The sequence below is a fragment of the Jaculus jaculus genome, chromosome 4 (genome assembly GCF_020740685.1).
Source record: "Jaculus jaculus isolate mJacJac1 chromosome 4, mJacJac1.mat.Y.cur, whole genome shotgun sequence".
Classification (NCBI taxonomy): Eukaryota; Metazoa; Chordata; class Mammalia; order Rodentia; family Dipodidae; genus Jaculus; species Jaculus jaculus.
Genome location: NC_059105.1, coordinates 69,175,959 through 69,192,320, shown reverse-complemented (window position 1 = coordinate 69,192,320; position 16,362 = coordinate 69,175,959). Strand labels below are relative to the sequence as shown.

Genomic DNA, 16,362 nt, shown 5'->3' with positions numbered 1-16,362 from the left:
TAACTACTGAGCCATCTCTCCAACCCCAGTTTGCTTTCTTAGATGAAGTCTAACTATATAATCTGTGATTTTTTTTTCTCCTTTAAATCCAGATTTTTATGTTTAAACTATTCTTAACATAAGGAATGTTGATACTATATTTTTTTGAAAATTGAGCTTAAATGAAAGGCAGGGTTTTTTTTAGAAACATGGAAACCTTTGCTCTAAAACATTTTATTGTCATGTGCACATTGGTTTGCAATACAGTTTGTGTGGTTAATTTATAGCTGGATTATAGTGTTACCGGTTACTATGTAGAATTGTTAAAAAAAAAAAAATCATCATGCGTGTTGGCACATGCCTTTAATCCCAGCACTTGGGAGGCAGAGGTAGGAGGATCACTGTGAATTCAAGGCCATCCTGAGACTGCATAGTTAATTCCAGGTCAGTCTGGGCCACAGTGAGACCCTACCTCAAATTGAAAAAAAAAAAAAAAAAGTCCTAAGAGAAAGTAGATTCTGATTGGTTTTATTTTTGTTCTCTAGACGTATATAGTCAGTTGTCGATGTTTTATCTATTTTGACATTAATTTCCTAATGTTCATATTATGCTTATTCTTAATTTTATGTTATTATAAAAGAAAATGAGTATAAATTTTATTGTGTGTTTGTATTTTTTATAGTCAGAAACCAACTTAAGTAAAGAAATGGAATCTGTAATGAAAGATATAAAAAATGCTACTCAGAAGAAATATAGAGACTATAGCAAGACTCCAGGCTCACCAGACAATGATTTTCTCTTTATGTATTCTGTTGCTAGGTGGGTAAATATTATATCTACAGTAGTATTTACATACTGCTAATTGTTCATTTTATTTTAGTGATTTCTAAAATTAACAAACATCTTTTATATTTATTTTAAAAGAATGTATTTTTAATGTTGCTTGGCATTAGGGCTAATTTTAAAGCCTCCCAGGAGGTCTTCATGTATATACTTTGATAACCTGAAGAATGTTAACAATATTTATTTTTAGTTGGGTATTTGGATGTTAGTGAACATTATAGGAAATATGGGGAAAGTACATTATTATTATTTTGGGACAGATAAGTACCTCAACACATTGAGTTTTATATATGATGAAGTCCTGTCACAAACTGCTGGTGCTGAGAACTGATACATTATACCATGTTAAACCTTTTGATTTGTGGAAACAGCTTAAGAGTTGAAGAACTTGCTTTGTTTGTTTGCTTTAACCTAGTAAAAGATCTAGTTATATGTTAGAAAATGACAGATACTTTAAGAAACCAGCCAAGGAGATGGAAGCAAGAGAGTCTGTTTAGTTAGTAGGAGTCTCAAGAAAGCAATTAGAAGTTTTTCTCATCTTCCCAATAAGAAAGGACTAGTTTAATTGATCAAATAGGTGTTCAGCAACCAAAGAACAGATCTACACAGAAATTTCAGAGAACTTAAGTAAGTGAAAATGGAGAGCTGTAAAGGAAATTATATATATATGAGAGGCAGACAGGTAGGAACTTGTAAACACATTCCATCCAAAGGCATACCTACATGTCTCCATGTATTGGAAGCACACTCTTGTTCTGATCTAGTAGTGTGGGAACAAGTAAGATTTAGTGAGATGCTGTGACTGGAATCATTCAACAAATTACTTGTAAAGTAGAACTAGAACTAAGATCTCAATAGTTAGTGGTTTTGTTTTGTTTTTTTTCCCAGTTAGTCATCTTTTTTTCTCTCCTGTATACTGCTTTCATAGGTTGTAATATGCCTACTATTTTCTTTGCCCCACTCACAGTGTAGTATATAACAAAGAAGTAAATAAAAGAGTGCATGTAGCTCTTAAAACTCAGTTAAAAAAAAAAATGAAAGCAGATTTGCATCAAGTAAGTAAAGAGTTCAAGACAAGGAACATTAGTCTTTGGTCTGAAAATCCAGATGCTGGACACAGGCTGACTGAAATAAAAGGATGTAATGGAGAGAAAATGACTATTGTCTGCATATTTAGGCTCCAGGCTGCTTTTTGGTTAAAATATAATAATGTTAAATTTAATATCATTTCACTTCACTGAGGTGCTTGGAGCCTACAGAGTTCCTGTACAATATTAACAACATTGTAAACGATTGGATTGAATGTAGATCAACTCATCTCTGCTTATACACAAACATCATTTATGTTGTTTATGACTTATGCATTTGAATTTGGTAGAGTTGACTTTATAAGAACATGCTGATTGAGTGGGAATGATCAATACATAGAATTTTCCTCTAGCTATTTAAATTTTACTCTAACATTTATAGCAACTGACTATAAATATTTAGAGAACAAAAATAAATTTGATTTAAGTATAATTTAGTTGATAGTTCAGATTGTTGTTTCTTGCTTTAAAATAGAAAATAGAGCATGAAATAAAGATTAAAATAAAAATCAGAGAATTTTTCATCTATTCATTTTTGTTTTTCTATCTTATTAGAGTAGCAGGGACAGACATAAAATGCTTTACTAAGGGTATAGGTAGACATGTAGTCATTCCCATTTTCTCTGCTTCTTAATAAGCAGCTCTAATGCAGTGAGACAGTGATTGGTTGGAATTACCAAGGACATTGCAAACTTCTCACAGAGATTGCAGTGCTCTCCCTTAAGCTTTACTTAGTCATGGCAGGGGAAACAAAAACCAAAGTGACTAAAAAATTAGAACATGAAGGGGAAAAGTATATTGTATTCTATGAGTAGGAAGTAATTTTAAGATAGGATACCAGATCTTATATTAGTCTAATATATTTCAAAATTACTTAATACTTATGGAAATATTTATACTTAAAAGGTAAGCATTTAAATATTTAGTAGGGCTAGGGAAATGGCTCAGTTGATAAAGCACTTGGTCAAGCAAGTGAGAGGATCTGAGCTTGGATTTCCAGCACCCATGTAAATGACAAGTGTGGCACTGTGCAGTGTGTGGCAGTAATCCTAGCACTCTGGAGGTGGCGACAAGCTGGCTAGCAAGCCCTGCATTCATGCTGTGTGAATTAATAAGGTAGAGAACAATTGAGGATCACCTGATATTGACCTCTGGCCTGAACATGCATGTGCATATGAGCACATATATACATACATGCATACCTCATGTACACACCCACAGTTATTTAGTAGTGTTTTAAGTAAAATATTTAGCAATAAATTTACTTTGAGTTATTTAATTTCTGAATAAAATTATGGTGACCCTTAATTGAAATGACTTGCAAATTTGTATTTGATAATTTGAATGAAACTATACTAGTTTCTGAGAGCTGGATTTCTTTCAGTTGGATAAATGAATTTATTTTTATTTATTAATTTGAGAGAGAGAGAAGAAAGAAAGAGGCAGACAAGAGAGAGAGAATGGGTGTGCCAGGGCCTCTAGCCACTGCAAATGAACTCCAGATGCATTTGCCCCCTTGTCCATCTGGCTTATGAGGGTCCTTTGGCTTTGCAGGCAAATGCCTTAAACCACTAAGCCATCTCTCCAGCTCTGAATAAATGAATTAAAAAAAATCTTTTTATTTATGTATTTGAGAGAGATAGAGGCGGGGGGGGGGGCGGGGAATGGGTGCATCAGGGTCTCCAGCTGCTACAAACATGTGCACCACCTTGTGTATCTGGCTTACCTGGGTCCTGGGGAATTGAACAGAGGTCCTTTGGCTTTGCAGAAGATGTCTTAACCACTAAGCCCTGAATAAATGAATTTTGTTTGCTCGGTAGGAAGCTTAAAATTTTGATGTATAGATGTTTAGGAAGAATATTTCTTTTAAAGCTCTTTCCTTGATGGTTGCTTGACAGCTTCTTTCTTTGAAGGACAGGGCATCTCTTTTAAATGTTATTTGCATGAGGGCACAAGAAATTGTTGGAATATCTTTTTTTCAATTAAATGAATTTTAAAATTAACTCTATCACTTTATTCAAGGTTTAACCCATTTCTAATGTTTTTATTTATTTACTTATTTGGCTTTTTTGAGGTAGGGTTTCACTCTAGCCAAGGCCGACCTGGAATTCATTCTGTAGTCCCAGGCTGGCCTCAATCTCACAGTGATCCTCCTTCCTCTGCCTCCTTAGTACTGGGGTTAAAGGATGTGCCACTGTGAATGGCTATTTCTAAAATTTTTATTCTTTTGTAAATATTAGTCATACAAATGAGTTACAGAAAATGAATTATGGGGGAGTGGATTCTCCTTACGTCAATCACCAGTTCATTATTTCATTATTTCATTATTGTAATAATGAGTGACATGACTTTCAGTAGTTGATTTTTTTTCCAAGGCTATTGGGTCCAAGTTATAAATAGACTAGAGATATTAGTAAATAGTTCTAGACATCAATATTGTGACAAAAGGAAATGAAAAAAATTGATAAAACAGTATGTGAGATGCAAGTGGACAGATTATGAGTACATATACACTAGAGTGAATAAACTGACCCTTATGTGCGATTTGTATTATGTCTAAGCATTTAAAACTAATGTTTAACAAAAAAGGAATGCTTCCTAACATGCCAGATTCTGAATTTACTTACTTATGATGTGGAGTCTTGCTCTGCTGTATAAGCTGTTGTGACTTGTGAGCTTAAGCAGTCCTTCTGCCTTAGCTTCATGAGTAGCTGGGACTACAAAACAAGAGCCACCATGCTCAGTTCCAACTTATGAACCTTTTTTTTGGGGGGGGGGTCTTTATTTCATTAACCTTTCTGGAAAAAAAAAACAAAACAAAAAAACGCTGAAATAATCCTTATCCTCTCCTATCCTCCTTCTCTCCTTGACCCTCCACTTCCCTTGCTCCTCTTTCCCATTCCTCATTTCTCCACCCCCCCTCCCCTGTTGCTGCTTCACTTAAAAGAGTATAAGGGTCAGCAAAAGAAAGATAATAAATTATGTGACTAAAGATAATCTTGTAATGGGCTATATAGCAAACAGAGAGGTGTTAGTCCCATGAATTCTTAGCATGCTATTCGACACCATTGGGAATTATGTGACACACTCCCTGTCTCCACGAATTTATAAGGTAGGTAGAGAGCCAAAACTATAAAGCAGAATTTTTGTTTTGTTTTGTTTTGTTTTGTTTTGTTTTGAGGTAGGGGTTCACTCTAGTCCAGGCTGACCTGGAATTCGCTATGTAGTCTCAGGGTGGCCTCAAACTCGTGACGATCCTCCTACCTCTGCCTCCCAAGTGCTGGGATTAAAGGCGTGAGCCACCACGCCCGGCAAACAGAATGTATTTTTTAATGTCACATAGATATAGTACTGTAGAATTTCAGAAGAGATGTTAAAGACATTAAAACATACAGTATGTGGAAATGTTTTGTTCCTATCTCAGGAAGGCTTTCTGGAAGAGCTGAAAGTTGATGTTTTGTATGATGTAGCCTATGTAATGGATGGATGTTTCATTTCTCTATCTGAGAGGAATTGAATAACGTGGTCAGTGAGTAAAGTGGTGTGGGTTCAGGCCTTTAATTCAGATCTTCCTCTAGAGACTTTTTTTGTCCTGTGTACAGTATAGGTTTGAATCTCTGTGTGTGTATGCATTTGTTTTTTAAAGTATAGCTCTAAAAATAATAGCAAGTGAGATGCTGGGTAGAGGGAGTACAGACATTAGTCATGATGTGCAGTTAAGAGATTCTTGTTTTATATATCCACTGTATCTTGGAGGCCATTATGATAGGTATTCAGCACTTTTTCTCATTATTCTTTTAAGTGTAGGGATTTTCCCCCAAAACACTAATTTAGATATATTTTTGTTAGAAAATGTAGAGAATAAAATCTGCTTTTCTCCAAGAAAAAAAAACACAGAAAATTTATTTCCAGGATATCTTTACCTTTGTATCATCCATTCTGGAAGGTAGAAATGAGGATTGTGATTTTCAACAGTGCTGCGTGACCTGTTTCTGTGTTTTTACTCTTAACAAGGCTTAAATGGCCAATTAAGCAAGAAAAAGTTGAAGGTTAGCACCTCTTATTTTTAAAACTTTAGCTATTACTACACATTTACACTTTGTTTCTGACTAATGGAATAGAAATGTTGCATAGGAGTTCTTCCAACCATAAATTGAACTAACAAGTCAGATTAGTAGTTCTATTTCAAATGTTCTTTAAACTGAAATTCCAAGAAATATATTTGTCATCCTTTTAAAGTATCATATCTAATGATTGAATAAACGGAGTTATCCTTATAACTTGAATATTTTTTGCAAGTAGTGAAATAAAAGTTGACATTCTTGTTACATTCATTTGTAAGAAATGCTCGTGTTGTTGTTAGCACTTTTAAAAGTACTATCTAGGAAATCTTAGTTTTTATAAGAGAATATAGCCATTAATTTTTTTCTACAGATTAGGCAACAGAAGATTTGTGAAAACAAAATGTATTGATCTCATTTATATTCCCTTGATGAAGGAACACATGCTGGCCTCCACGCTCGCTTTCTGTCCACTAATATGAAATCCTTGTCCCTGCTTCCTTGCTGGTAGGTTTTTAGAAGTTCAGTGAGCATTGCAAATCGCCTGAAGGGTGGAAAATTCCCTTGTCACCAGATGCCCTTATCAGCAGCGACCAGATGGAGCTTTGAGCCAGGAACATTATCAATGTTAAATTGCTTCCTCCACCATTCTGAGAAGAGGATTAAAGCATACCTTTAGAAATGAGCATCCAATGTACAGACTTAGGAATTCTCATATTTTTGAGTTTGCATTTATAAACAAATTTATGAAAATATCATTACACAACTTTTTGTGTTTAAAAGAACCAAAACTACTTTAAATGATTTATTTTTAAATAAAATAGGACATAGTCTTGAATTCACTTTGCCTTCTTTAATAGGTGGGGGTGTCTTACTGTTAGTGTCAATTGCTTATCTTGGATATACATACAGTATATATATATTATTTCAAAGATATATTTGGATTGATTTCAAATCAGCGGACTGATAAAAATAAACAAGTTAATTCAGTTTTAGATGTACAGAATGAAAGTATATTTAAGTTGATATATGCTGTTGGAGCATATATCACAGTTTAAGTTGATTTTTTTTTTATTTGGGCATAATTCTTTTACAGTTATTTTTCTTGAGTAAACATTTAGATTCTGAATAAGTTTGCCTTTTGAAATGTTAATTTCATAACTTGCTATTCCATAAGCTAATAAATGCTACATATCATGTAATTTTAGACCTTTATGAACAATACCTATGTTTAGCAATGTCAATAATTACACAAGGCATTTTAATAAAAGTGTCTTTATAGAAGACCATTATAAAGACTGCTGTTAATTATATGTTGTTTATAATCACTTCAGGATTGATGGTTTTGTTTCTTAATACTGTTTTCCAGACACCATCTGAGCTCCAATAATTGATAACCATTTCTCTGGTAGAAAAAATAGTATGCCCTTGTATTCTTTTTAAAAATATTTTTTTTATTTATTTGCAAGGAGAAAGAAAATATGGGTGTGTCAGGACCTATAGCCACTGTGAATGAACTCCAGATGCTTGTACCACTTTGTGCATCTGGCTTTACATGGGTATTGGGGGATCAAACTCTAGTCTTTAGGCTTTGCAGGCAAGTGCCTAATTGCTGAGCCATCTCTCCAGCCCCCTTGTGTTCTTATGACAGTAACTGTAAACCTAGTGGCTGCCAGTTGAAATATAAATTTATTGTTCACATTCATATATAGCTTTATGAAATATGTTGCAGGTTTTTTTTTTTTAAATGAACTCCTAAATTGGGTGTGGTGGTGTGCACCTTTAATCCCAGCTCTCAGGTGGCAGAAGTAGGAGGATCACTGAGTTCAAGGCCAGCCTGGGACTACAGAGTGAGTACCAGGTCAGTCTGGGCTAAGGTGAGACTCTACCTTGAGAAAAAAAGTAAGCCTGGTTCTTTTTTTAAAAATTTTTTATTTTAATTTTTATTTATTTATTTGAGAGGGGGGCAGGAAAGAGGAAGAGGGAATGGGCGTGTGCCAGGGCCTTCAGCCACTGTAAACGAACTCCAGACACATGCACCACCTTGTACATCTGGCTTATATGGGTCCTGGGTAAGTGAACCTGGGTCCTTTGGCTTTGCAGGCAAGTGTCTTAACTGTTAAGCCATCCCTCCAGCCCAAGCCTAGTTCTTAGTACTTGCCAACAGTTGAGAATTTGCAACAATTACATGGTAGTGTGTACATTTATTTTGCAGGTATAAATTTAATCACATGACTAAGGATGGATAATTTTTTTTCTTTTTAAATATCAGATAAAACACAACGATTACAAATACTGAATGAACTCTGCTTTTGCAAATACTAAAGTTGAAGAGTTTTATGGTTTAGGTTCATTCAGGCTTATCAATAAAGCAAATGAAAAAGAATTTCCTTAGCTTAATGACTGGGATATATTTTAATACTTTATTTATAGAACCAACTTGGAACTGGAGTTGATTCATCGAGGAGGCAATCTGTGTTTAGGTGGTGCAAGCACAGCTGGTAAAAGATCATGTTTAAGTAAGTATTAAACTGTGGTGGATGTTTAGAAAATGTCATTTTTGAAAGTATATATAAGCAATGTGGTCTTTTAGTGTATTCTCAAATTCTGTTTATGTTATATAAGTTTAGTTTTGATAGTAACAGATATTTTAATGGCTAATTATGTGTGTGTGTGTGTGTGTGTATATATATATATATAATTTGTTGTTTTTTTTATTTTTGAGGTAGGGTCTAACTTTAGCCCAGGCTGACCTGGAACTCACTATAGTCCCAGCCTGGCCTCAAACTCACAGTGATTCTCCTGTCTCTGCCTTCTGATTACTGGAATTAAAGGAGTGTGCCACCATGCCTGGCTGTTAATTTTATATTTAGAACTATATTGACAAAATTCTTTTTTTACTAAGATTGCTCAGTTACATAGATGTCGTACTAGTTCAGTTTTACATTAATTCTAAACTTTTGAAATACATTATTCTCAGGTACAAAAAAACATATCCAAGCTGGGCGTGATGGTTGTACACCTTTAATCCTAGCACTTGGGAGGCAGAAGTAGGAGGACTCCTGTGAGTTCAAGGCCAGCCTGAGATTACTTAGTTCAGGTCAGCCTGGGCTAGAGCAAGATCTTACCTTGAAAAAATAAAAACAAACAAAACTCTCAAATTTTCAAAAGAATTTTACATTGAGTTGATTTAGAAAATCTTTTTTTCTTTTGTTGAGGTAGGGTTTCACTGTAGCTCAGGCTGACCTGGAATTCATTATGTAGTCCCAGGGTGGCCTCAAACCCATAGCAATCCTCCTACTTCTGCCTCCCTATGCTGAGATTAAAGGTGTGCGCCACCACACCCGGCTAAGAAAATCTTTTAATAAAGATAATTACGTTGCCTATAAAGTCCTTGTATATTGTTACTGTTAATAGAGATACTGTGCTATATAATAAACTGATAAGAGGATCTGTTTGAGACCTTTCTGGGCTACATAGTGAAAACAAAAGGAGGGAGGGAAGAGGGAGGTAGGGAGGAAGAGATAGTGGTTGTTTTGATACTTTTGTTGTTGTTTTATATTTTGCTGTCAGTGAAGTTGCATACTAAATAGAATCAGAGTCTCTGAGCTAAAAGTTATCGAGAGGTCATCTAGCTTAGGCATCAGTACCCACTGTTCTGTTCTTCTGTGCTTGAATTGTTTCAGTGTTTGGCAAAGGACTTGGTATGAGGATAGTAAAGATTGGTGCAATGTCTAGAGTGCTAGTGAGACAGTACAAAGTACTGGGGTTTAGCCCTCACTCCATTTTGTACTAGTGGACAAATGGTTTAGGACAACTTATTTAACCTCTTTGATTCTGTTCCTCATAATACTATGGAATTACTGTCATATGTACAAGTCATCATATGTCTTGGTATTACTCTTTCTATTAGGATGCAGCACTATTAAAAAAAATGGGTATTTAGTAAGGCGATAGAACCAAGGAACAGTTAATTTTTATCTTGCATTTTGTCCTAGCCCACTTAGCAATGGAAAAATACCAATTAGTAGATAGTTTGTACCTAGTAGAAAGTTCTCATATTTCTGAAAGTCTGGGGTAAAAGCACTAGCAGATTGATTGGTATGAATCTACTTTCTTATAGATAGCCGTCACTATAACCTCATGTGGTAGAAGGAGAAAGAATTCCTTTGGAGTCTTCTACCTCTTCCCCCCCCCCCCCCCTTATCAAGGTAGAGTCTCTCTGTAGCCCAGGCTAACCTGGAATTCACTATGTAGTCTCAGGGTGCCTTCAAACTTATGGTGATCCTCCTACCTCTGCTTCTTTGTACACCACCACACCCATCTTGGAGTCTCTTTTTATAAATGCCATTGATGAGTTTTCTGCCCTTATGACCTAACTACCCCCTAAAACCACCTCCCATATCATCAAAGGGGCGTAGGATTTCACTATTTAAATGGGAGTATTTTTATTTTTTGTTTTTTTGAGGTAGCGTTTGCTCTAGCACAGGCTGACCTGGAATTCACTATGTAGTCTCAGGCTGGCCTCAAACTAATGGTGATCCTCCTACCTCAGCCTCCTGAGTGCTGGGATTAAAAGCATGTGCCACCATGCCCAGCTCCCACTGTATTTTCTAATATTTTATTTTTATTATGGACATACTTAGTGTGTTAACAGCATATGTTGGTACCATCCTTTCCCTCATCCCTGCCCCTTTTCCCAAGGGACCCTCCTCACTGGGGGTACAGGTCATCCTGATGGGGATTGTAAACCATGCGTTGTCCCACTGTATTTTTTTTAAAGGGCATTTAATCAACATTCTATTGACCAGTTAAGAAATGAAGTTATGAGGAGAGAATGGGACTTTTTCCCATCATGTAGTTTATTGCTGTGAACAGAACACATTGCTAATTTGGGGTTTAGTGATAAGATTGTGATATGAAATTTTGAATTAGAGATGTTGCTCTAACTAGTCCTTAAGTTTTTCTGAAGGCTCTGTGATTTGTGGACATGGTTTTTCTCCATTTTTAATTTGAATAGTCCAGAAGTTAGTACCAAATATAATAACTTTTGCTGTCAGGGAATAAGAATCTACAGATCTTTCTTGGCCTTAGGGCAGAGAAACACTTTTATTTTGCATGAGATCACAATCTAGCCCACCACTTCCATTACCAGCTTCTGTTTAAATAAGACCCAGATTCATGGAGTGTGGCCTCTAGAGTAAGGAGAAAATTAAGAGTCGTAAGGACCAGGGCTTTTTTTTTTTTTTTGTGGGGGGGTGCGTTTCGAGGTAGGGTCTCAACTCTAGTCCAGGCTAACCTGGAAGAACCAGTTTTTCTATTCCCTTTGTAGAACTACTTAGGCTGGGAAGAAGAATTGTGTTCCCCTTTTTATCATCAGTTGGACAATTGAAAAGAGCTATGGCCTCGAACTCACAACTCTACCTCTGCCTCCTGAGTGCTGTAATTAAAGGCGTGTGCCACCACGCCTGGCTAATAAGTAGAACTTTAGAGAACATTTTGTTGTGAAAGAATTATATATATATTCTCGTTGTGTTTTGTTATTCAGACCAGCTCTTCCATGTGTTGGCCTTGCACATGCGGCTGTATACCATTGACTCTGAGTATAACCCCTGGAAGAAGCTCACCCACTTGGTAGAAGATAGAAGCTTACAGTAAGTATTACTGAAACTTTAAGTCAGTTAAAACTCTTTTTGAAACATGGTAGTTAAATTTAAAATTAGGATTGAAATTTCTGAGTACATTGTACTTACAAAACATGTAAATGTATAATAAAAATTCAAAATAACTTACCATTTTGTCTTGTAAAAATAATGCAAAAATTGCTACCAACTGATAAGATCTTTTAAAGAATCCATGGGGGTCCGGGCATGGTGGTGCATGGCCTTTAATCCAAGGGGAAGGCAAAGGTAGGAGAATCACTCTGAGTTTGAGGCCACCCTGAGACTACCTAGTGAATTCCAGGTCAGCCTGGGCAAGAAAAAAAAAAAGAAAGAAAGAAAGAAAGGAAGGAAGGAAGGAAGGAAAAGAAAAAAAAATCCATTGGCTTTTATGCAGATCAAATATTGAAATTGGAGGTGTGTACTGTCAGGTTTTCCTTTTTAATGTTAGAATTGATTAGTAGGTTCATCTAACTTCCTCTCCCCCTGCCTGTAAACTTCCACATTAGTTTTTGCCTCATGATTTAGCAACCCCTGATGATCCTTGCTAAATTCATTCTTTCATTAGGTGCTACAAAATATTAATTGAAAAAAATCCGTCCTGATTTATTAGCAGGATAGCTTTTATAAAGAGAGTTTTATTTATATCATCTGTTTATTGACTCTGAAGTATAGCTTAGAACAGGATAACTGCTTTGTTCTTTCTTGATTTATAAATTTTGAAAGTAACAAGTTGATGTCCCAGCAACTTTCAGTAGTGATCAATAAATTGTAGTTACTTATTTATTTTATAATTTCATGGATGTATTTGGTACATTTCATTCCATTTCAGTCATTCTTTTCAATGAAAATTGTTCCCTTTTAGGTTAGTGAGAATCCTTCCAGTTTGGCTATTTGCACTTTTGACATGAGTTAAGTAGTCTTTCATAATACTTTTATTTTCTGATAGTGATCATCTTGAACATATTTCACTGTCCGTGGAATCATTCATGGATGGCTGTACATAATTCCCTTCAATGGCAAATGATGTGTAGAAACCAGCCTGTGTACTAGGGGAGCAATATAAGCTACTAGGTTACTATTGTTTGTAGGCCATTCCTGTCTGTCTTATTTGTCTGCCATCATCTGTCCATTTATTGTCATCTGTATCTACCTACCAATTTTTTTTTTGAAGGATCTTGAGTTCTCACTGGAATTTCTTTTTTTTTTTTAATTCTATTTATTTATTTGAGAGAGAGAAATTTTCTTACTCAAGCATAGACTATCCCTTCCTCCCTCCCCTCCTGTTGCCACCTGCCACTCCAGGCCGAGGTAGGGTCACACTCTAGCCCAGGCTCACGTGGAACTCACTCTGTAGTTTTGGGCTGGCCTTGAACTCACAGCAATCTCTTACCTCTGCTTCCCAAGTGCTGGGATTAAAGGTGTGCCACCACACTTCAAGCATAGACTGTAAGATTGCAACTTTTTTTTTTTTTCCAATTTTAACTCTTTATTTGAAACACTTCCAGAGAGATTGCAACATTTCTATTGTTGTAACATTTTTGTTATGTGCATCCTTTTGGGAGAGTGTGCATGTGCCTTCCTCAACCATTCTCCCTCCTTATTTTTTTCAAGACAGGGTCTCTCTCTGAATTTGCAGCTAGCCAGTTGGGCTCAACTAGCTACCAGCACATCCCAGGGATCCTTCCACCTCCCTCCCCCTCTCGTGCTGGTATTATAGGTACATGCCATCAGAGTGCTGGGAATTTGCACTCAGGTCCTTATGCTTGTGCCGCAAGTACTTTGCCCATTGAGCCATCTCCTCAGCCCCATTGTCTTTGCATCTTGTTTATTCTGAAAACCTTTGTCTTTCATTTTAACACAATTACTCATTTGCATCACTACCCCTATTTGTTTTAACTACTATTATTACTACTACCTACAAGTTCTCATTGTTCTTACTACACACACACACACACACACACACACACACACACACACAGAGCACTGGAATGTAAAGTGAAAAACCCATGTTTAAGTAACTTTCCTGTGTCATACCATTAGTTTTGTTTATAGTTTGACTCATTTTTACCTCAACATTTAAAGATACTAAGTATGTTAAAATGTTAAATAAAAAATATTTAAAGCTGTGCTTAGTGGCACCTGCCTTTAATCCCAGTCCCCGGGAGGCAGAGGTAGGAGGATCACCATGAGTTTGAGGCCATCTGGAGACTAAGAGTGAATTCCAGGTCAACCTGGGCTAGGTTAAGACCCTACCTGGAAAACCAAAAGATAAATAAATATTTGCCTCATTGATATTTTTATTATGTAAAACATGTTCTAGGAGCTGGGAAGATGATGCAATGGTTAAAGGTGCTTGCTTGCAATGCTGCCCACCTGAATTCAATTCCCCAGCACCCACATAAAAGCCAGATGCTAAGAGGTGCATGCATCTACAATACCAGTGCACTAAGGTAATAGGAGAATGCTAAAGCTCATGGGCCAGCCAGCCTGGCCTGTGCAGCAGGAAAACAACTACAAGAGAAATTCTGTCTCAGAACGAGAGGACTGACACCCACTGCGTGGTCCTCTGACCTCCACACATGCCCACCCATAGCATGTATACAACACATAGACACAAAAAATAAACATTGTATGAAGTAAAATCTCAATAATGAATTCAAATACATATAACTATCAAACATCTGTGTCTAGTGAGGTAAATAGATGTATACTTTCATTCTGAAGACCTAATTAAAATTATTTCCCTTGTGTTTTTGTTTTTGTTTTTTCGAGATCTTGCTCTATCCCAGGCTGGCCTGGAATTCACTATGTAGACTCAGGCTGGCCTTGAACTCACAGCACCCTTCCTACCTCTGTCTCCCAGTACCAGGATTAAAAGCATATGCCAGTACTTTTGGTTTTTTTTTATTTTTAATGTCTTTTTTGTCAGGGGGTTGGGGGTCAGGGATTCAAGGTAGGTTATCATTCTAACCCAGGTTGACCTGGAATTCACTCTGCAGTCTCAGGGTGGCCTCAAACTCACAGTGATCCTCCTACCCCTGCCTCCCAAGTGCTGGGATTAAGGCATGTGCCACCACATCTGGCTTAATGTCATTTTATTAAAATATGTTGGGGCTGGAGAAATGGCTTAGCAGTTAAGACCCTTTCTTCAAAGCCAAAGGATCCAAGTTCAATTCCCTAGGACCCACATTAGCTAGATGCACAAGGTAGCACATGAATCTGGAGTTCGTTTGCAATGGCTGCAGGCCCTGGCGCGCCTTTTTTTTTTTTTTTTTTTTTTTTTTTTTGTCTCTATCTGCCCCTCTCTATCTCTCAAATAATTAAATTAAAATAACATATTAAGAAATATGTTAATAAAAATAACATATTAAAAAATATGTTATTTTTATTTATTTGGGAGAGAGAAAAAAAAGAGAGCGAATGGGTTTGCCAGGGCCTCTAAACCATTGCAAATGAACTCCAGATGCATGTACCACCTTGTATATCTGGCTCACATGGGTACTAGGGAATTGAACCTGGGTCCTTTGTCTTTGCAGGCAAGCTCCTTCACCACTAATCCATCTCTCCAGCCCTTTTAATGTCATTTTAAATAACGAATATTTATTTATTTTTTAATGTCATTTTAATATCATTGTGTTAATAACTGAGGAATTTTTAAATGGGAAAATTACTTCTTTCAATTGTATTCTACTTAAAGACCTTTCCTCCCCTTTCCCCTCCCTTCCCTTCCCCTCCTTTCTTCTCCCCTCCCCACCCCTCCTCTTCCTCTCATTCTTCTCCCCTTCTTTTCCCTCCCCTCCCTTCCCCCTCCAACAGGGTTTTACTATAGCCCAGGCTGATCTGGACCTCACTCTGTTCCCTAGTCTCAAACTCATGGCAGTCCTATAGACCTTTGTAAAGAGTAGGTTTAGAGGACATACAGAGTTTTAAAAAATATTTTTTAATTTATTTTCAAGGAGAGAGACAGACAATGAGAAGGAGCACTCCAGGGCCTCTAGACACTGCAAACGAACTCTAGATGCAGGCACCCCCTTGGATAGCTGGCTAATGGGTACTGGTGAATTGAACCTGGGTCTTAGGCTTTATGGGCAAGTATCTTAACTTCTGAGTCATCTCTCCAGCCCAACATAGGGAGATTCTTATATGTCCCTTACCCCCACAGAGCTCTCTCAGGTGTCAACATTTGCCACCAGAGTGATGAACAACCATTTAACACATCATGAAATCAATGAGAGATGTCTCATTTAGTGGTGTGCACTCAACTGTCACTTCTCAGCATTTTGACGATTTTTGGTTCTCCCCAGTAGTCATTGCCATCTGAAAAGAGATCTTCTTTAACCAAAAGTGAGAGAAGTATTACTAAATGCAGATACATGTATGTATGTATGTATGTATGTATATATAAACTTTTTTTTTTTTCGAAGTAGGGTCTCATTCTGACTCAAGATGACATGTAATCTCAGGGGTGGCCTCAAACTCATGGTGTTCCTACCTCTGTCTCCCAAGTGTTGGGATTAAAGGTGTGCACCACCATGCCCGGTATAAAACTACATAGACTTCTACTGGCAATATAAGAGGGTCATCATTTCTCTCAGTCTTGAATACTTTTACTTAAACTGATTTTGGCAAATATGATTTCTGGTGATATTTTCTATTTTAAAATTTATTAGCTATTTATTTATGCTTTTTACCCTTTCATTTCTTTTTCAGTCAGAGTCTCACAGTGGA

The 16,362-nt window shown here is 36.6% G+C and overlaps 1 protein-coding gene across 1 annotated transcript in view; it reads left to right on the top strand.

Annotated features, from left to right (window-relative positions):
* The window catches only part of Ubr3 (ubiquitin protein ligase E3 component n-recognin 3), a gene marked incomplete at its 5' end in the record, with an annotated part of 256,366 nt that overhangs the window by 215,973 nt on the left and 24,031 nt on the right, over window positions 1-16,362 (top strand). The window contains 3 exon segments of the mRNA XM_045148373.1: window positions 662-798; window positions 8,405-8,490; window positions 11,520-11,625. Coding sequence (XP_045004308.1) covers window positions 662-798; window positions 8,405-8,490; window positions 11,520-11,625 — 329 coding nt within the window.